At 44.1% G+C, this 22,701-nt stretch overlaps 1 protein-coding gene across 5 annotated transcripts in view; it reads right to left on the reverse strand.

Moving 5' to 3' along the window:
• MAP7D2 (MAP7 domain containing 2) overlaps positions 1-22,701 on the reverse strand; it is a 507,532-nt gene that overhangs the window by 29,625 nt on the left and 455,206 nt on the right. For all 5 annotated transcript variants that reach the window (XM_078657900.1, XM_078657904.1, XM_078657902.1 and 2 more), the window contains one exon: positions 20,352-20,627. In XM_078657900.1, the coding sequence (XP_078514026.1) occupies positions 20,378-20,627 (250 nt within the window). In that variant the 3' untranslated portion in view covers positions 20,352-20,377. The remainder of the gene's footprint in view (positions 1-20,351; positions 20,628-22,701) is intronic.

Here is a 22,701-nt window from a genome sequence, read left to right on the forward strand (position 1 = left end):
GGGTGCTTTACTTATATTAAATGCAGTGACTTTGGCATGGCACACAGGAGTGTGCAATGTCAGGCTTTTACTCATGGTTTGCACAATGTCATGCAGCCTGCAATGGCTGGAATTTGTGTGTGCGTCCTTTAAGGTGGCATAAGATATATGGCAGCCCGTAGGGACCCTGCTTTAGTTCATATGCCATAGGTAGTAGGGGTACCATTTACTAGGGACCTACAGCAATGAAAAGTCCTTTGCCAATTGTGTTACAATTTGACATCACCTTGCTTTAAGGAAAGATTTGAAAACCGGCATAAAAAAGGGTGGTGTGGGCTGCAACACAAACCCAGTTTCCTACACCAGGATATACATCATGGGTTCTGCTTCTGAACTGAGGTGCAACTGCTTGTGTCAAAACCAATGTAGAAGAGGTGTGGCAAGCGGCCAGGGTGCCTGACTCCAGACCACGGGGTTCACGGTTCGATCCCTGGTGCCGGCGGCAAGTAAGCCCAGCACCATGTGGCTCTTGGCAATAGCTTGCTTAATCTTCCCGACGGCCCCCAGCACCGGGACACCTCTACAGAGGTAGCTGTGCGCTTTACAAATGCAGGTATTTCATTTCATTAGACTTATGGGACAATCAAAGAGGCAAGAGTGTCCACTGTTGCCCTGATATTGCCTTTATAATGGAGCCAGTAGTGCAGCTGCTGCAGCAGCAATGTTTAGAGAGAGGGAGAACCATTGACAACATAACCCACATCATATCCTTATATTTTGTTGATTTAATTCTATATGCAAGAGATACCTGGATGTGTTTCTCCATATGTAGAGAACTATAGAAGACTGCAAGAAGGCTTCAGGTTTCCAGGTGGGAAAAGTCTTTGTTGTACCACATTACACATTCCAAAAGGAAGAAATTTGCAATGCCTGCTTACAATGGTATGTGAGGAATCCTTTACATATGTGGGTATACCCATCAGCAATGATCTAAATGGAGTTTATGATTAGTGTGCTCTGTTGGCCACCAGTACACTGGAAAATTCAGTAGACTCTGGCTCTCTTTTATGATGTTCCAGCGTGACAGGATGGCACTATATAATATGGTCATTGTACCAAGGTTCTTATATGGTTGTAAAAGTATGCACACAAAGATCCCGGCTAGAGTATACAAACATTCGGCTGCACTATTGTTGATACTATTCTAGGGTGCTAAGGCTGAATGTATATCTTTGGCTATAAGAAAACGTATGTGCAATAGAGGGGGCATGGACAACAGAGGTATGACACTTTCAATATATATAATATCCATTGCTGAGTTTTTAGAAAACATCTGTGTTTGCCTAGGCCCACACAATTGATGCAGGAGGCCGAGACACCATGCTTGACTTTTCTTATAAACATCTATAACGAAGACAGCGTTTGAGGAGTAATGCAACAGATGTGGGGCAAGAGGCATAATTTCCTGAAGTATGCAGATAAATAAGCCAGGCTTCCTAGGACTTGGCTAGGATTCTAAAACAAAAAAACAAAGATTCACCAATTGAATGGGCTAATATGTCAGCTGGGGAGGGTTTCAACCATATGCAAGAGGAGACCCCTGCCAAGACTGGGACAATCACAAAATTGACAGCTAGAGTCAATGCAGATCTGGGGTCACTCACCATTGACAGATAGAGATTGGGACATACTATTGGCTGCCTGTAGGACCGTAACCAAGAATGACAGATTTGAACTTGTACACTACATCAGTGGTAGTAAGCACTATATAAATGCAAATAAAATACAATTACAATAAATGCATCCATAGGGTGTACTAACCCCACAGGTGTGCCTATATGTAATTAATCCTCAGCCTGATGATTGCAGCTACATATGCCGTAAGGAGGAATTTTGGCATATGGTGGTGGAAATGTCGGTGGGATTGATGTTCTGGGAGGAGGTTATCTGAGTTTTGACTGACTGCCGCGGTGGAAAATAGCAGTATCTCCCAAACTGGGACTATCCAATAAATGAACATGTCCTTGAAAGCAAGTGAGGGGCCAAACAGAAATCATTAGAGGCAAGATCTGCATACATGTGTAATGGCCGAGTGTGGCATTAGAGATAGTTCACCAAACCGGGAATATGAAGAGCGCAGCTTAAATTTGTAGTCTGTGGTACGTGAAATGCTGGATTTTGCATCCGATAGACACCTTGCATGATGGGTAGCATGTTCCAACAGCTCAGCTACCCCTGTTATATCTCGGATTTTTTTATTATGATTAGATTAACTAGGATATCTTCAACCATGAAGATACATGTATTGATATACTTTGTGTCATCACAGCAATCATGAATGACAAATGGGTTTGCTGTACTATCCGCTTGAAATGTGTGGGGATTTTTTAAAACCTTCTGTTTATTGCTTAATGTTTATAATTATGAACAAATACTTAAAAACAAAGGTATTCTGGGGGGGAGAGAACCATAACACTAGACTTCACACACAAAAAGGATTATGCTACTTATCCAGTAAGCATTTGTTCTTGGCATGTGGAGCTGTAGATTCACATGCTTTGCATACTCCTGTTATCTAGTGTTGGGTCCGGATGTTTGCAAGTTGTTTTTCTTCGAAGAAGTATTTCCCAGTCACGAGGTAAGGGGACTCCTCCTTTAGGTGTTATTGTGCATGGGCATTGATTCCAGATTGTTTTCCCACAAGAGGATGAGAATGGAGTGAGTGAGTGTAGTACAGAGATGACCATGCGTATGTAATGTGAATAATGAAAACTGCAACACCTACTGGTGCCCGGGGTGGTGGGAGGGCGCATAGAACATTTACACTCTACATGTCAAGAATAGATGCTTACTGGGTAAGTAGCATAATCCGTTCGAGGCATGTGTGCTGTAGATACACATGCTTTGCATAGACTATATAGCAGTATTTTCACAAAGTGGTGGCTAACCGGTAAATGTTGCAGTTGTTTGAAAAAGTGTCTCGAGCACTGCTTTCCCTACATTGGCTTGTTGACGTGCCAACACATCCACACAGTAGTGCTTGGTAAATGTGTGTGGTGTGGACCATATTGCTGCCTTACAAATGTCAGCTATAGGGATGTTACCTAAAAAGGCCATAGACGCTCCTATTTTACAAGTGGAATGTGCTCTAGGAGTATAGATAAAGTTCTTTTAGCTTTAGCATAGCATGTAAATACCAGATTTAGAGATAGGATAGCCTATCTCTTAGAGGTATAGCAAATACAACAAACAGTTGTTTTGTCTTGCGAAAATCTTTTGTTCTTTCCGTACAGTATAACGATGCTCTTCTGACATGGAGTGTGTGAAGAGCTCTTTCTGCTACCGAATCCGGCTGAGGGAAGAACACAGGTAACTCAACTGATTGGTTGATATGAAAAGCAGAAACCACTTTAAGAAGGAATTTTAGGTTGGTGCGAAGAACTACTCTATCTTTATGAAGTTGAAAGAAGGGTTCTTCTAAGGTTAATGATTGTAGCCCACCAACCCTCCTCAATGTAGTCCTAGCAATGAGGAAGGCAACTTTCCATGAACGATACTGTAACAGACAGTTGTGCAATTGCTAAAAGGGTGAGTCTTGTAAGCACAGTGTTCAGATTCCAGACTGGTGCAGGAGGTACCCCGGGTGGAATTACTCTTAAGGTACTCCATAAAGGCTTTAATGACTGGAACTTTCAACAAAGATAGAGGTTGTCTGTTTTACAAATATGCGGCTACTGCCGCTAGATGCAATCAAACAGAAGTGTAGGCTAGACTAGTACGCTGTAGATGGAAAAGATAACCAATTATAGTTTGAATAGAGGCAACTGGTCAATCAATATTGTTATTACAATATACAACACATCTTTTCTATTTTGCTGCATAACATGCTCTTGTGGTAGCCTTTCTTGCTTCTTTGAGAATAGTCAAACAAACTGGCGGCAAGTTTAAGTATCCAAACACTATACTTCAGGAGCCAAATCGGTAGATTGAGCTCCTTGGGGGTTGGGTGTCTGACTCCTCCATGGTTCTGAGTGAGAAGGCTGGAACTGAGATGCAGCTTTTGATGTGGAACTACTGACAGTTCCAAGAGTGTTGTGAACCATGGTTAACTGGCCTAGGTGGGAGCCACTAGAATCAGTGTAAGGGATGTTTGCCTGAGCTTCCGAACCAGAAATGGATGGAGAGGGAGAGGCGAAAAAGCGCAGGCAAATGTCCCTGACCAATTCATCTATAGAGCATTGCCTGTGGCTAGAGGGGGTGGAAACCTGGAGGTGAAGTTTAGGGATTTTGAGTTGTCCACTGTGTCGACCAGATCTATTTGTGGAATTATTCATTCTTGAAAGTATGGAAGGAGAACTCGGGGATGAAGTTCCAACTTGTGTATTTGTTGCCACCTTCTGCTGAGGAGGTCGGCAATTTGATTGTTTGCTCCTGGGAGGTGCTGTGCCAGAAGATGAATTCAATGCTGGATTGCCCAACGCCAAATGGTCTGAGAGGTGTGACAGATGCAGAGAGGGTGTCTCCCCCCCCGGTTTTTGTACATAGTACATAGCTGTCATATTGTCCGTGCGGACTAGGACAACTTTCCCTATGAGGTGAGAATGAAAAGCTTTCAGTGCTAGATACACAGCTAGAAGCTCTAGATAGTTGATGTGAATATTTTTGTGCTTGTTGTCCCACAGACCTCGAATTGTGAAATTGTGGAGATGGATACTCCCAACCAGTGAGAGATGCGCCTGCTATTTGCACAATCTGTGGAACAGGGTTGATGAAGGGCCACCCTTTTGATAAGTTTTGTGTGTTCCACCACTGCAGAGAGCAAATGGTGCAGCTGTCTACCAACACTAGATTGGTCAATTGACCCTGAGACTGATTCTACTGACGTGCTAAGCACTCTTGTAGAGGACATATGTGTAACCTTGCATGAGGCACTATTGCAATGCATGATGCCATCATTCCTAACAGTTGCATGAAAGTCTTTACTGCTAAGTGTTGATTGGTCTGAAACTGTAGTAGCAAAGTCTGAATATTTCGAATTCTGGCTGCATTGGGAGAGGCTAGAGCTGTGCAAGTGTTTATAGCCGCTTTCAGATAGGATTGTATTTGTGAAGGCTGAAGATGAGACGTTTGCACATTGACCGTGAAACTAAATTGGTGGAGTAGGTGTAATGTAGTCTGAGTGTCTTGTAAACACTTTTGGTGTGTGCTGGATTTGATGAGCCAGTCAACTAGGTATGGGAAGACATGAATTTGTTGTCTTCTGAGAAGTGTTGCTTCTACTGCTAGACATTTTGTGAATGGGAGCAGTAGTTACTCTGAATGGGAGTACTTTGAACGGATAGTGTTTTCCCGCTATCGCAAATCTGAGGTATTTGCGATGTACTAGGTGAGCCGGAATGTGGAAGTATGCGTCTTAAGTCCAGCGTGGTCATAAAATCGCTGTGCTGTAGAAGTGGAAGTACTTGTTGAAGCGTGACCATGTGGAAATGTTCTGATGGTATGTAAGATTTAACATCCTTAGATCCAAAATTGGTATTAAAGAGCCGTTCTTTTTGGGGGTTAGAAAGTACAGAGAGTAAACCCCTGAACCTTGGTACAGTAATGGAACTGGTTCTATGGCTCCTTTTGCTAAAAGGGCTTGTACCCCTTGTTTGAGTATCAGCAGGTGCTCTGCTGAGTTTGTGAGTGTGAGGTGAAATATTGGGAGGACTGCTGGTGAGCTCCAGGCAATAACCATGTTGGATAATGTCTAGTACCCATTTGTGTGAGGTTCTGGATTTCCAAATGGGGAGGAATTGTTGAAGTCTTCCCCGACAGATGTTAAATGATCGGGGGGAAGTGTAGTCAAGTCACGGTTATTGGGGGAAGGGGAGTTACGAGTTGGCGTGCTCTTACCCCTACCTTTAAAATTGTTTCCTCTGTACCCTCCTCTGTAAAAGTGTCTTTTTTCATCTTTTCTAAAGCCTCATCAACTTGAGGCCTAAAAATATGTTTCTTGTCAAAGGGGGGGGGGTTTAAAATAGGTTGCTGGACTTCTGGTTTAAAACCTGGCGTCCTAAGTCAGGCATGTTGACGTAAAAGACTGCTGGTGTTAAGTTCTCTGGCTACAGTGTCAGCAGCGTCTAAAGCAAATCTATTAGAAGAATTAGATATAAGTTTTCCCTCTTGGACAAGCTCTTGAGCCTTTTTCTTGTGCTCTTCTGGGAGGTATTGAAGTAGGCCTTCCATCTCTCCCAGTGTGCGCTGTTTTACCTAGCTAGTAGACCACGCGTGTTGGCAATGTGCCAGTGGTTGGCGGCTTGAGCAGCCACTCTTTTACCGGATGTGTCAATTAATGAAAACTCTTTATCCGTGGGAAGTGCATCTTCAGTGGTCTCTGAATTTGCTCTTTTGCAAGCATTTGAAACTATCAGTGAGTCTAAGGGTAGCTGTCCTTTAATGAAAACAGGATCAGATGGTGATGGTTTGTATTTCTCGTCAACCCTGGGTGTTAAAATATGGGCACGAACAGGGTCCTTAAAAAAAATCTCATCTGCATGCCTCATCATGCCTTTCAACATAGGGAGACTGACTAGTCCTATGTGAAGACCCTATTGTCTCAAATAAAAAGTCGTAGTCTAAAGCCTCTTTGTGCAGTTTCACTCCATGATAAGCTGCTGCCCTGAAATCAGCTCTTGATACAAAACATTATCATTTGGAGGTGATAGTCTTGCAGGGTACAAACCTGGGTCATTATCCATGGGTGGATTAATATTATAATTGTCCCATGAATCTGTAGGTAAAGGAACATGGTCACCATCTTCATGTCCTAAATAGGCTGTGTATGAAGAGACCCCTGTGGTGTTATGTGTAGTGGATCTGAAGCTGGCAGTTGTGGTAATGGTGAAGATGGTGGAGGTGGAGGGGATGGCAAAGTAGAGTGGATAGGACTTGTAGCAATGTCCTTCTTTTCAAGAGGACTCTTAATAATTTATTTATTCATTTTTAGTGTTTTATATAGCGTGAACTAGACCCGAGACATCGGGTATCAGAGCGCTTTACATGAGCACCAGTTTCCTTACAGATGGACACATTCATTTTTTGTTAGGCACGGGGAGACTAAGTAATTTGCCCAGAGTCACAGGATGTTGAGTGCCGTTGCCGAGACTCGAACCCAGTTTCCAAGCTTCGAGGTCAACCGCTCTGGCCGTAAGGTTGCATCCTCTCTTATACCTAGTGTTCTCTGAACTAACTTTCCTTTTTGAAGGTGTTTTAGCTAAAATGTGTCCAGTATCTGGGTTGATGTATAGATTTTTCTGTTTCAGGTCTAATCTTTCTTTGGTGACATCAAAGATCGGTTCTAGGGGATCTGGGAGATCTTTCGATTTTGGCTCCAAAAATGTTGGTGCTGAACCAGACTTGTCCTTTTTATCCCTCGAAGTGGAAGATTTCGGCTCCGAACCAGATTTGTCTTTCGGAGTGGAATGCTTTGGATCCGAAGACGATTTGTCTCGACCCCGAGCCAGAAGGATTGACTATATGTTTTGGTGCCGGGCCCGAGGGAGGGGCGGAGGAAATATCTCGGTGCCAACCAAGGCCCCAAGGCAGAGGTGGTGCTGAAGCCTTATGTTTAGTGGAAGAAAGTTTATGGGGTAAGGGGGCTTTTATACTCACAGCATCCTGTCCCATTGGGACGTCTTCGGACTCCAATTAGATTTCAAGTCGGAATCGGATTCTTCTTCCGCAGCTGTTGCTTCTTCGTGATTCTTCTCCGTAGATGTCCCGAGTATGTTGAATGCTTTGTCTCTGCATTTCTCGTCATGGAGACAGATAATCCTGAAGTCTTTTTCAATCGGAACGACTGAGAGGCCTCACAATCTTCCTTGCGCTCCGGTGAGAGGCACAAGTTACAGACTTGGTGTAGGTTGGTGCGATGGTACCTCGAGTGGCACCGAGGACAGAACTGAAACAGAGTCCGTTCCATCGGCAGAAGGCTGGAACGACGCGGCTAGGCCCAAAGGCCGCCCACGATGTTTTGAAACGAAGATAGAAACTTTCCTGATCGAATCGATATGTGGAGAGAGGGAAATGCGAATGATAACAATATCATCGAGGGTACAGGGAATTGCGCACCAAGGGGAACCCGAAGGACGGTTTCGACTCGGAGCACAGCAATACACGTCCAATCCCGATGGCGGAACAATCTAACAATGGTGTCGATGCCCATGCGCACTATTACCGAAAGGAGGAGTCACCTTACCTCTTGACTGTAAAAGACTTCTTTGATGAAAAACAACTTGCAAACATATGGACCCTACACTAGATGGCAGGAGTATGCAAAGCATGTGTATCTGCAGCACACATGCCTGGAACACAGCAGTAAGTTCTAAATTTCACTGAAGGGCAGACACTGATGTAAAGTTTGCTTTAGTGACTGCCCTGCACCGAAAAGTCTTAGAGCTAAATAAAGTATGTATTACAAGCACCAAAGACTCGGACTAAGGCTGCCCAAAGTACTTGGGTCCATATGTACAAAAGTATTATTATTTTTTTTTTTAAGGTTTTTATTGAAGAAGACAAGAGAATTTACATAAATCGGGTGTCATGCACAAAATATGATATAGCGATAGGTGAGCGAGTAGACCAATGCAGAAAATCAATTCACAGAAGTATGTAGCTTTGGCAACGACACATACATTAAGAGGAGAAACGATCAGCAATCTGACAAAACAACAGCCTGCAAGGTTCACCCACCCACGATTCAGGATAGTGAAGACCAAATTAGACACTCGGCTACGTAAGAAATCGATACAGAATAAGCGACCCATCTCTTGTGAAAGAAGAAAGGAAAGAGAAAAAAGGCCATAGAACTAAACAAAGGTAAAAGAACAAACCCCTCCCCATTCCCCCCACCCTGCACCCCTGCAATGGCTACGGCCCATACCCACTAGCAGCGTGCCTGTCGCCCCGGAACTAAACCTAAAAGTAGGAAAAAAGAGTGGAGGAGGAAATATCAAACAGGCCCCCGGTCTCCCTTACCCCCCGCCAGCAGCAATCCACCCCAAACATCTCCAGAATAATAGAATGCGACAAGTAAAATCTAACGGGGGAAAGCTTGTAAGAACCACCCCACTCCCGCGCAATTATGAGGTACAAATCCCGTGTCAAATGAAGTCATTTATCAAACCCATCCAGTAAAAGTCAACCCTGTCCGCTACGATTCTTCATGCGAGCCCTGTCCATTCGAACCGCCATCTCAATAGGAGAATCAAAATATAGAAAAAGTTCAAAGTCAGTACGGAAGGATTTAAACCAGGATAGCGGTACACAAAATCCAAAAGTCAAACGGAGTTCACTGCCCACCAGAATTAGGGCGCCAGAGCGTATTTGAACCATCTGGGAGAAAAAGGGCGAGGTATCAATCCGACAGTCACTGGAGAACTCACTCAGAGATATAAGATTGTCCATATCCATCTTGGGCGGTATCGGCGTAGGGCAGGATGCACCTTTGATAGTCTCAGGCTCGCTTGCTGCCGTTCGAGAGTCGAAGAAGAATACAAAGTCTGACTTCAGCACGGGGCCCTCTGTAGCAGTCGGAGCTTGCTCCGCTGTTCCAGAACCAACAGAGGGTCGGAGTCCGGTCTCCGGCAGATGATATCAGCCGTTACGACCATCCTCTGGACGATGGCGGTGACTTGTGAATGGAGCTCCCCAATGGCGGCCATTACAGTATGCAGCGACGGTGTACATTCCACCCGCTACAACGCCCCTCACGAAGCGACCGAGCAGGTCTCTGAACCCCGGAGGTCGACTACTCCGTGGCACCAGGCACAGGCAAAGCCGATGACCACTGTGGGCACTTCCAAAAGCGCGATTTCAACACCGTCGCCGCCAGCGAGGAACCAAGCCCATCGACCCCGGGAGCTCAACGGGGCCTCCGGGCAGCGGATCCCCGACCACAGCAATCGATGCGCCAAGCCGCCGTAGCTGCGAGATAAAGCTGCCACCGAACCACCATCCAAAACGGACAAGAACCACTCCTCTTCGGGAGACCGGACGCCACCCACTTCCCGCGGCCGATGTTATTCAACTCAAACCCGGCTGAGTTAGAAATCGAGGCCCCGGCTTCAACTCCGGGTTAGGCCGAGAATGGAACACGGCGTATCTTCGTCATCCAAGCAGCTGGAAATTCCGAGAGTGCACCTTTAGAGTCAGGAACACTTCAGCTGCACGGGAGTCCGGTGAGAAATCAGGATAATCATCAGGATTTGTGAGCAACTGGTGGAGGTCGGCGGAGCCGGGAGCTTATGCGGCCATCTTCGTTTCTAGCGTAGCTCCTTCCCCCTACAAAAGTATTTTTTGTGGCCTGAAACAGCTTGATTTGCATAAATGAGTCAATTCCGACCGCAAAAATGTTTCTTCATATGTACCAAACACATATTGGGATTAAGTAACATCTTACTGATTTGCAATTTGTGTTGAGCTAGTCGTTATTTGGAAGGGGCGTGTTTAGCTAGTCGTTATTTGGAAGGGGCGTGTTTAAGGCGTCTCTTCCAAATAACTAATTTCAGTGCTATGTGTGAATGTTTTGTGACCAATTATGGTGCGAAAAACATTCATTTTTTAAGAACATCTTAAAGCTGGGGTTAAATATTTGCACATGGGAATTGGTCCCCACAGGAACCCTTCCCTTTTTTTTTTTAAACTTTGTTTTTATTTTGGAATGATAGATCGTACATAAGACACAGCACTCTGTACCCCGGAGGAACTGCCACATGCGTATCACAACATAACCAGCGATCTACATAATTTCTGAGAACAAAAACCCCCAACTCCCCACCCCCCGGCCTCCCCCCAGCCCTTAGCCCAGGCCCCCCCCCCCAGCACAATGTCTCTTTATTCCTGTGAAAAAGAATTGCATATATATAGCAGTGTGTATCCGTTCGCCCCCATATCCCCATCACCTCTGCCCTTCTGCGCCTCCTAGCAATGCTGGCGGTTCCAGCCAGAGTCCTCTGTAATCTGCCCATCTTTTCCATATTTTATAATGTTTCCTGGGGCAGCCCCTGGCCTCAAAAACTGGTTTCTCTAACCCCATGCAAAAATCGAGGCCTTTTTTCCACACTACCACTTTGGGAGCCCGAGGGTCTTTCCATGCCTGAGCCACATCCCTCTTTGCGACTGCAAGACCCAGCAGGAGTAGGTGTCGCTTATACATATTGCCACCACCGCCTTCAAGGACGTGAAGAAGCCCTAGTTTGGGGGTGCGAGGGAGGTCCCAGCCGAACACTTCAGACAAGCAGTCCCACACCCCAGTCCAGAATCTTGTCAAGCTACCACAGTCCCACACCGTTTGTAGGAACGTGCCCACTTCATGTCCACATCTCAAGCATATTGGGGATTCAATCAAACCAGCCCGCAACAGTCTCTCCCTGGTGTAATAGGCCCTGTGCAGATATTTAAACTGAATGAATCTCAGACGCACTGCTATGGCCGCTCCTCTAGGGGACTCGAGGGCTTCTCTCCAATCTTCCTCCTCTAGCTCCCCCACATCCTTCACCCAGGTGTCCCGCAGTGTCTGGAGAGAGGATGAACAATGCGTGACTAATGTTTGGTAGATTCGGGATACTTTCTTTTCCTCCAGGTCCCCCATGAACACCTTCGCCTCTATCGGGCTAAATTCAGGCAAAGAGTCCAGTCCCTCCAATGCTGGCGCGAGGGCATGACGGAATTGCAAATATCTAAAAAACTGCGTGCGGGGCATACAGAATTCTTCGCTGAGCTCCTGAAAGGATTTAAGTGACGTGCCCTTCAGAACGTGTCCTAGCGTGGAAATTCCTATAGAATCCCAGCCGCGAAAGCCCTGCAGCGATGCCAGCTCCGGCAGCCGCCCATTGTGCCAGAGCAGGATCTCCCCCGTAAGCCTGCCCCACCATCCCATACGACACAGCGACTGTCTCCAGATCTGAAAGATCACTTGGGTGGCCCTGGGTAGCGCCTTCCTCAACCGTGCCGAGTATAAAATAGTGTGTAGCGTCTCCGGGTCCATTAGGTATCGCTCAAGGGCATAGGCTGGGTCTCCCTTGTCCCCATACCACCATTCATTCAGAACCAGAAGGTGGGACGCCTGGTAATAGGACAGAATATACGACGTCGCCAGTCCGCCGCAGTACGTGGACAAAAAGCAGGTGCGCAAGGCCACTCGCACCGCCCCCCCCCCCGCCCACAGGAACTGCCCCAGAGCCGAATTGACTTGTCTGAACCACTGCGGCGAGATCGGAAATAAGTGATTCTGTAGCTGGCACAAAAGGCGCGGGAGGGCAACCATCTTGAAGATAGCTGACCTACCGTAAAGATTGAGGGGCATACGCGACCAAGACTTCATCTCCACCTGCACTCGGTCCCAGACAGGTACTATATTGCGTTCCCACGCAATAGCGGGCGAGGCTGTGAAAAACACCCCCAAGTATTTAAGGCCACCAGTCGCTTCCTGCAGTATAGATGCCCACGGTCCAATCCCCCCACGGTCTCCTAGCACCCAAAGGGTAGATTTACGCGGGTTCAAATACAATCCCGACACCTCACCAAATAGTCTCATGATATCCAACACTCTGAGCCCCAATCTATTCACATCTGTGAGGAAAAATAGGACGTCATCAGCATACAGTGCAATTCTGTCTGATGGTCCTGCCTCCCACTCAAAGCCCCTCATTTGCGCATCTATCCGAACCCACGCTGCCAGCGGTTCCATAGCTAGAGCGAGTAGGTACGGCGAAAGGGGGCACCCCTGTCGAGTGCCTCGCCCCATGGGGAAGCCACTTCCCTTTTGATAACGCTAAAACAAACATTTTTAAAAACCAGGCAGTGGTCCAAAGGACCTCTGCCTGTTCTTAAAAAATGAAACAAATGTTTTAGTATATTTTTTTAAACGCATCCCGTTTTCCTTTACGGAAAATGGGCTGCATTAAAAAACAAATGTTTTATCAAAGTCAAGTCAAATACCTTTATTCGGTTATTTAAAATAACAACCATAAAAGCATTACACACAAAACGTATATTGATTCATATTTACATAAAAAAGTTAAAAATGACTTGGTTAAATTGATTATAAATGATTACAAAAAAGTTACAGGCAAGATGTACGCTCAAATGTTAAAAAGGGTTATTCGGCAGACATAAGAGAATTAATATTTTTCTAAAATATGTCTGTTACAAGCACAGTTAGCCTTCCATACTTTTCCTAAATTTGAGTGCTAGTTTTAAAAAACTACACACAAATAAGGTACAATCCCAGCCGAACATCTGAAGATAACAAAGTGCTGGTCTAAATTGAGAAAAATTCAGTTTTTTTAAGACAGGGTTTTAAATATAACCTCTGTGGTATAATGTAAAATGGACAAAAGAATAAAAAGTGTGCCAGGTCTTGCGGAGACTTTTCGTCGCAGCCGCAAGCTGGCAACACTTGTCCACGGTGGGCACCCTTTGGCACGGCCAGCAATAAATGAAATAAAGCCAGCCTAAATCTTGTCAGCAGGAAGCAATCATAGCTTGTCATTGGCCATGACAAGTACGGTTCCATGAGCAGGGTTGTTTTTAATAGCACATGTTTACGTACACTTCCTTTCCTTATTTCACCGGCCTCCCTGTCTAAGTACCTAGAGGAAATAAAAGCCTTCTTCACAAGAATAACATCCAATTTCGTAATGGATTTTGGGTTTAAGAAGAGTTCGGGGCGCCCAATTTCCCTGAAACAGTTGCTTAGATACTTTATCCAAGGAACCTTAAGCCTGTTTTCCCATGTTAACGCTTCCCTCAGTATTAGCTGGGTAAGAGGGACATCGTTGTTTATCCAACAGTTTAGCCAACATACTAGGGGTTTTGCTGCTATTTTGTCACATAGAAATGGTACACCTAGCTCTTCATGTACGGAGAAGTTTGCTGTTCCGCCAGGGACCCTTAGTATCTGTTCGAGAAAGTTATTTTCTACTATCTCCAGGGATCCTAGTGGGACATATCCCCATATCTCACTGCCATAGCATGCAGTAGCAACACTGGTAAAGTTGGAGTAATGCAGCCACTGGGCTGTTGCCCATTTTTCTAGCAAAATTAAGTATTGCAGCATTTGCCCTAATTACCTCTCCCTTTTTTCTGTACTATGGGTCCCCAGTTCAGTTGGTGATCGAACAGGACTCCTAGATAGGAGAATGTTTTAGTTGTGGGGATTGTAACCCCATTAACATTTAAGCGATTTGGCTTTTTGTTGCCTTGTCCAACCTTCATTATGAAAGATTTAGAGTTATTTATACTCAAATCTCGAGATTTCATGAATGTAAAAAAGGAGTTTAATAGTGTTTGAAGAACGTTGGCAGTTCTGGACAAAAGGACTGCGTCATCCGCATAAAGCAGAACTGGCAGTCCTTTACGTCCAATGTAAGGGTAATCAGCTCCTGTACTTAAAAGATGCTCTTCCAAATCGTTTATATATAGGTTAAAAAGGAACGGGGCTTAAATGCACCCTTGTCGGACGCCCCGGTGCACACCAAAATCTTTTGTCACATTTAAATCCTGTGTGTACCGGACGTTTGCCCTTGTGTCAGAATGCATATCTGCTAGTAAATTAATTAGATTCTGCTCTACACCCATTTTCATCATGGCGTTCCAGAGCTTTCTACGGCTCACACAGTCAAAGGCCGACGAAAGATCCATGAACGCCATGTGAATTGTACCCTGTCGGGCCTTGGTGTACTTCCCTATAATTAGGTACAAGTTCAAACACTGGGTAATTGTAGTGTGACCGGGCCTGAATCCGTATTGGATTGGGGATATTACTTTATTTTCATCTGCCCATGCGACCAGTCTATTTAAAATTACACCCCCTACTACTTTGACAACAGAATTGATTAGCGATATTGGTCTGTAGCTGAGGGGGCTATTACGGTCTCCTTTCTTGAACACGGGTACGATAGTGGATACCCCCCAAGACTTTGGGCAACAGGAAACCACAGCCGCATTAAGTACTGCGGTGAGGACTGGTGCCCATAGTGATCTGCAGGATTTAAAGAGGTCCGGTGGGAGACCATCCGGTCCTGGAGCCTTGTTACTAGTCAGCCCTTCAATTCCCTTTTCAACCACGTTTATTGAGAAGAGCACTAATTTCTCCTTAGGTTCAACCGGGATACATTCTGCCTGTAACTCGTTACTTTTAAAAATAGAACTAAAATGGTTAACCCACTCTTCCTCTGGGATATTTGTACCCATGGTAGAATTGTTTGAATTATCAAATAAGGGTTTATTTATAATATCCCAAAACTTGGCGCTGTTTCTCAATATTTCAGGATCTGAAAGAGACTCCCATACATTTTTCTTTACTTCTCTCTTACGATTAGCAAGGAACTTTTTGTACCTAGCACGCATAACCTTAATATGCACCGGGTCTCTAGGTTTGATTTTCAGTGCTAACTTGAGCTCGCGGCTGGCCTTGGAGCAAGCATTATCAAACCATTTTGGGTTACTACTTGCATTCCCTTTAGCTGTCACCGTTAACATCGATCCTACTATTTGTGCGACGCCCTCAAAGGATGCCAAGATTTGTTGCGATGTTGATTCGGGTGATGTACATAGCAAAAGTTCAGAACTGCATGAGTTATTAATAGAATTATACAGATTTTCATGGTTCACCATTGACCATTTTAGGCGACGCTTCCCATTTATACATTTTGTGGACCCACGATCCACTCGTAGCTTTCGCTGTTCAAAAATTCCCCCACCCATTTTGATACATATAGGATTGTGATCACTATAAATACTCATTTGAATGTAGAAGTCCAGAACAGTATTGGCAAGGTCAGCAGATAATAAAATATGGTCTATGTATGATCCAGTAGTGTGGCCTTTAAACGTGGGAATGGGAAAAAGAGTTTGGTCCGCCACCGTAGACATTGCTGTAATTAGATTATTTTCATCCATTAGTGTATTTAAGACTGTTCCACGCCGCGAGTGATCAAAGTGGAAACCTTCCAGGCTGTTACATCCTAGTTGGTTAATGACAGTCACTCCGGGGTTTCCACATGGGTGTGTGTTAAAATCACCTGCGAGCAGCAATTTGCGGGGCAATCTCTCAACATTTTCTCTCAAAAAGTCACATAAAGGCTGTATATTACAGTCACCTGTCTGATTAATTGCATTATAAAAGTTGATCAGGGTGAAAGTAGTTTTGCCCCTCTTTAGCTCTAAAACCTGAATGTTTCGATTACCAGAATGGTACTCAGCTTTAGAGCATGTAAGAGCCAGGTTAACATAGATTGCCAGGCCCCCTTTTGCTCTACCGCTGACTGAGGGTTCTGCTGGGATGAAGAAACTCTGAAAACCCTCGATATGTACATTTTTTCCCACCAGCCATGTTTCCTGGAGACATATTACCGCATATTGTTTGACTAGAGACAGCCAACCAATATCATTAAATTTATCACAAAGCCCTGCTATATTCCATGATATTAAACTTTCAATACAGGGTGATGATAAACAAAGTTTTGGTATCTGCGTCTGTATCAGCCTTTTCAGATGAGGTAACATGCATTTGGCTTGTTCGTCTATCTGCCTGTTATGCCACAGAATTATGTATTGTGTCTTCATGTATAGAGGCTGGATAATACATATCTGATAAATTGATAAGTTGATTTATCTGGGCTGGCAAAGCAGTCAACTCGTGGTTTGATCCGTGCATCACAGTTATGTTATCCTCATGCCCTAATTCTACACCTTGTTGTGTACAGTTACTATGAGCGGAAGAAAGGAATGTATAAGATAGTCATTCAACCCCTTCCATCCCGCCCTGTCCATAAAAGGCGTCAAACCTGTTGGAAATAGGGATGTTATACTGGTTGTTAAAATGGGTAGGGTATTGATGTTCGTGTTGGTATATCTGTTGTGGCCCTTCCCACCTATCTAGACTGCACCCCCAATTATTAGCAGGTGCACCTATGCCCCATCCGTTTGATGTTCCATTCCAGGCTGACCTTATGGAGGGATGGGTTGTCTTAGGATAGGTCATGCTACGCTGTTTCTTGCCAAAGAATTCTAAAGTAAGTGGGACGATGGTGCCTCTCCTGCGTTGGGGGGGAAGTATGTTTGATAGGATGTTAGGTAGTGTTGCTGAATTCATAAAGTTTAAGACTATACAGTCGCCAGTAAACTTTTTTGGGTTTTGTCCTATCCAAGGTACCCTTCTGGCTGACCTAACCTCTCCTGCTAACTGGTGATTTCCTCGAGGGGCCATCTGCATATTACCAGACAGCCAATGCAGGGCCTTACTTGTCAATGATGTGGAAGATTCTATTTGGCCAGTAACCAAAGGTGGGACATTTGCGAGTACCAATACTAGGGGAGAGGCATCTTCTATGAAATGTAATGAATCGTTTTCTGAGTGTAATGGAGTCAGTTCAGATGGTTTAGGAGGTGGAACTTCTCTTAACGGTAAAAGATTATTGTGTGTTACTGATATGTGTCCAGGTGAATTGGTCTGTGCTACATTTGCACCTCCCTCTATCCCACTCGTGTTAAGCTCTTTGGTTGTGATAGCTAGATTAGTGACTATAGTTGATAGGTTTGTCACCTCATCCGTTATCGTTTTCTGAGCCGTGCCTAGTTTCTTTACTTCGGCAAAGAGCTTGTCTAGTTTAGCCACCACCGGTTTAATAAAAGTCTTAAGCTTACTGTCAAACATATCCGCTATCCTGCTTAATAATTCATCGCCCACGTTTTTTTTATCGCTCTCGACCCCTTGCCCCTTGCTTTTGTCCCTAATTTTTGGTGGTGTTGCAACCCTTTTTCTCCCTCCACGATTTGTCTGTGCCTTTCTGCATTTTCTAATCGCCCGTGTAGCAGGCACAAGAACTGGGGGATCTTCAGCTGCACTATCCGCCTGTATGTCCACGTGTATGGGGGAACCCTGTACAGTATCGTCAGGCTGGGACTCAATATCAGTAACATGATCTATATCTTGATCGGACTCTAAGAGTGCACTGTGATTAGGAGTCTCGCTATCATGTATCTCAGTGTCTGGGATTTTGTTTCCAACATCCTGAGATGATATATCTACCCAAGGGGAGTTTGGTGGTGGGCTCATAGGGTGAAGAATGGGGGATTGACTTAGTCCCAGCGACTGTCTTCTTTCACTATTGATCTTAGTTACTACATGTACCATGTAATTATCCATAGTGTTTGCCGCAACAGCAGGAATCCTTTTTGGCATCCTAAATAGAGTTAGTTGGAACACAAGTTTTTAAACTGTACAATTACAGATGGGTTGAGCGCTGAAAGAGGAAGGGGAGCAGTGGAAGGTTACAATGTAGTTATAACAAGGCGCAGGTAATCTTACTTTAGCCAGGTATCTTATTGCCAGTACGGGCAGTATGGCGTGCCCAGTCCAGTCTCTGCCAGTCTCGGACTGTCTAAGACTGTCCGCCCTTTGTCCGGGCTTCGTCCGGCGTCCCGCACGCGTCCCGCTTAGCGTTGGGGGCGTGTCTTTATAGGAGGAGTAAGGGGCGGGAAGAGACACCAGGTGAGCTTCGTTGGTCCTGCGCGGAACCCTGGGTCTCGCAGTCCCGGCCCCTGTTCTGTCAGCGTGAGTAAATCCAAGCAGATGATTTCCCCTTTCTCAAAGTTGCCTCACGAACGGCAAGACAGACAGGAACAAAGTCACGAAGTAAAGCTAACAGCTGCGAGCCACTCCCGCGAAGCGGGGGCCGCGAGCTGTTTGTAGGCAGTGTAACAGGGAGGAGCAAGGGGCGGGAAGAGACACCAGGTGCGCTTCGTTGGTCCTGCGCGGAACCCTGGGTCTCGCAGTCCCGGCCCCTGTTCTGTCAGCGTGAGTAAATCCAAGCAGATGATTTCCCCTTTCTCAAAGTTGCCTCACGAACGGCAAGACAGACAGGAACAAAGTCACGAAGTAAAGCTAAAATGTTTTATCAAAAAGCAATCGCAGACACGGTGGTCTTCTGATCCCAGCAGACCACAATCCCTGTGATGGTTGCGATTTCTAATGGGTCACAAATTGCGAACTACCTCATTAATATTCATGACGTTGGTCTATTTGTGACCACGTTAGGAATCAGTATCTGAAGCTGCACATTTTCTTACGTTTGGAATTGCGATTTCCCAATTGCGAATCTGTACAAACTGCAATTAAGAAATCGTAATTCCTACTTTTTGTACATATGGCCCTTAGTCTATTTGATTTGCTGTGCAATAGCATGAAGAGCAAAGAGGTTGGTCTCTTTGTGACTGTGGGCTATGCTACCAAGATTATCAGGGGTAAAATATGCCCTGAGTGCCTTTTAGATTTTTACAATTGGGATTGTGCTCGCCAAGCATAGGGTGGCCATCACTTAGTTGTGCCTGCATGTCTCAGATATGGCTCACTATCACAAGGATGAGGCAGAATGATCGCTAGTTGAGAAACGCCACATGGGGCTAAGCAGGTGCGATGACAAGGTGGGGAAGTATCTGCTTGTATGGCAGATTCTAAGTGACAAGCTTTTGGATCCTATTTCCACAGTGGAAGATGAGGATGGTGACGGCTCTAATAGCTCCTTAGGCTCTGCTTGGCCCATTACAATGTGGATGTATTGTTTATGTGCAGTGATTTGCTCTCTTGGAACGCAGTGACGAGCAACTGTCTTGTACCCGTTCAGACCTTGTATGTGATTTCACATGTGATCACTTGTCATGACTGTCAGGGCTGTCTCATACCCCACCTGATGTGTACTGCATATGCATTGCTCATCACTGCAATATTATGTTATATAAAACTGATAAATGATCGTTTAGTAGGCTACTCATCGGGGAGGACTGGAACCCATCTGTGCTGGGTGAAGAGCTAAGATTACATTATTTGTTCAAGTTGCATTCTGCAACAAGAGTTAAATGTTTGTGAGTGGTGGTATTGCCCTAAATACCACACACGGCCAATGATGTAAGATAAAGGAATGACACTCTAAAGTTACAAAGAGAGACCAAGTCTTCAAAAATCTCAGTGATATCCATATTAAAGCACCTAAGGTCTGAAGAAGATAGGAACTCATATTTAAAATCGCCTTTAGAGGCCAATCTTTTCATTTACAGACACAACTCCAAATAGTTTAGTGACTGGGATCCTACAGTCCAGTCCGTTATATCTTAAGGTTCTTCACATCTAGTCTTATACCTGAGGATATCTTTAAAATGAAGGATCACATTTTCCTATCCATTGGAAGTATATTTCAAAGTACATGGCACAAAATGCTGATATAGAGTTTTATGTAAAGAGGGCGTTACCGTCTTCATATACAATGTAATATAACTAGTAAAGGTGTACAGTACTCTCATAGGCATACTCGAATATAGGTAAACATTACCTGTGTCACGGTCTTAACATTCCTCTTCAATAGACTGTATTCAGTGCAGTTTCTTGCCCAGGACTGTTAAATCCATCAATCAAATTCCTATTGCATTCGTCAAGGCTTATACCGTCTCTGGATATCTTGGGATAGGAGGCTGCACCTGTGAAATCCAAAAGCTCTTCGATGGCCTTGGCATTATTTGTTCCGTTTAGCTCCAGAGACGCAGTTGGGAGGATTTCATTCATTGGTGAAAATTCTGAGATGGAAACCAATTCATCTTTTGAAGCAGGACTGTAAAGATACAAGAAATGAAAAACATGCTGAGCACTGATTTTGGGGCTTGCCACATATTGTAATTACGTTCTATGGCATGGCAATCAAGAACGTTATAGTTGTGATAGTGCCACCAAAGGACATTTATATTTCACTTACAAAAGAATAGTTAGAAGTATTCTCATATTATACAGTATTCTAGTTCGTTCATGTTTATATATGAACTACAATACTGTATAATTGGAGAATACATCGAGCCATGTCAGATGCTATTTTACCTAAATCTGACCTGGAATGAAAAGTTTAAATTCTAAAAATGTTTACTGTGAATTGCACCGCTCCGTCTCTGATTAGCTGAGTTTTCAGTGTGGTCTTTTTGACCGCTGACAAAAAGACAGATCATACCAGTCAGTAGTGACAGCATTTTCAAAAATCTCAGACTTTAAAAGGTAAAGCTGCATGCGTTTACATTCTTTCTAGTTGATATGATCATTCACCTTACAAACTTGTGGTTGGTGTAATCCTAAAACACAGGAGTAACAAAATAACTCCTTCGTCAAGTGTGTACATGTGCAAGTACCAGAGACCTGACTCCTTCCTCCCTCCCTATACACACCCCTTCTTCAGACCATTATCTCATGAAAGACTAAATGCGGACTATCTAAGTTTAAAGTCCTTTAGCTCAGGCTAGCTCAGTGGTAGTGATGGAGCGAGGTGGCAAACGCAAAATTTTGTGTACCCCTCGCAAAGTTAATGTCCCATAATGTTAATAAGTACTGATTGCATGTTTTGTGAAATTAGCCAACCATAGAGTAGAATGCACACATTACTTTTATTATTACACACGGGGAAAACTAACTTTGCTTGCATGATGCAATAAATGCAGCTAATATGTAATGTTATCGTGTTGTGAATTAATGTGTAGCTTAGGTGTAAACAAACGCAATTTAAATGTGCTTACTGTACACGTTTCTATGTTAAAAGGTGATCAAAATTGTAAGTATAAAACGCATTTATGTGGCTTTTTGCTAGGTAACAACTAATGGGAAACATTAGTATGGTGGGAGGTAAACAGAACGGGTTAAAATTCGATAATTAACATAAATCTGTGTTTGTTTTTCGATAGTTCCAAAAGTGGCCTCTGAGGCCTATGCAAAAAGATGGCTGCTCGGGTAAACTGTGAGCAAGAGTTGGACAGCGCAGGCGCGACAAAACCTGCAAGTCAGAGTGAACTGCCTGTGCTCGAGGAGGTTCAAGGCTGCTGTAGCCGGGAAACCTAGGATGGGTGCCAAGCATGGACTATGTAATGCTCAGGGCCTGGGAGAATCTGAGGATGTTTCGAATACGAGGAAATGTCTAGGCCACGGACTTACTTAAACAATAACCCTTTATTTCTTGCTGACATGTTGTGAAAATGATGCTGTAATGGTGAGATGATGTTCACCCACCCTGATTTTGTCCAATAGGAGACCTAATAAATGACGGTAGTTACATTTTAGATAGATTAGGTTAGGGATTTAGGGTATAAAAACCCCTGGTTTTGTCTAGTTGGGGTTGCTTTTTCCATTTCCATCGGAGATGCTGCCCGATTGCTGACCGATTCCTGGATGTAAGATACTTATGATTTTGACTTGTTTGCTTTGCAGGATTGAAGGATAAGATGAGGGTGTTAGTTAGGGATGTTAGGAGAGAATGATTTTGGAACTATCTGTTCTTTGCTAAATTTTAACTGTCTTCTAAAATAAAGCGATTTTCTTGACCTCTAAATAAAAATGATCATTTTGAAATAAAGTTTAAGATTTTACTGAATAAAGATTTACTAATGCATAAATGTCAGACATGATAAAGTTTTGTTTTGAATAAAAATTAGATAAATGAAGAAGTAAAAGCTGGTCTTTAATTCTTCCTACGCCTAATTTTCATTCTAGTAGATCCATTGCCACTATGGTGGTGTGCCTGAATAATTAAATGCCTGAATAAAACCATGGTAAAGTGTAAATAATCTGCAGGTGTAAATAATAATTAGTTAAATAGGTTTAGACGCTCCACCAAATGTTACAGCATTTCTCCAGTGTGATTCACCAGAGCCTTG

The sequence above is a fragment of the Lissotriton helveticus genome, chromosome 8 (assembly GCF_964261635.1).
Source record: "Lissotriton helveticus chromosome 8, aLisHel1.1, whole genome shotgun sequence".
Lineage (NCBI taxonomy): Eukaryota > Metazoa > Chordata > Amphibia > Caudata > Salamandridae > Lissotriton > Lissotriton helveticus.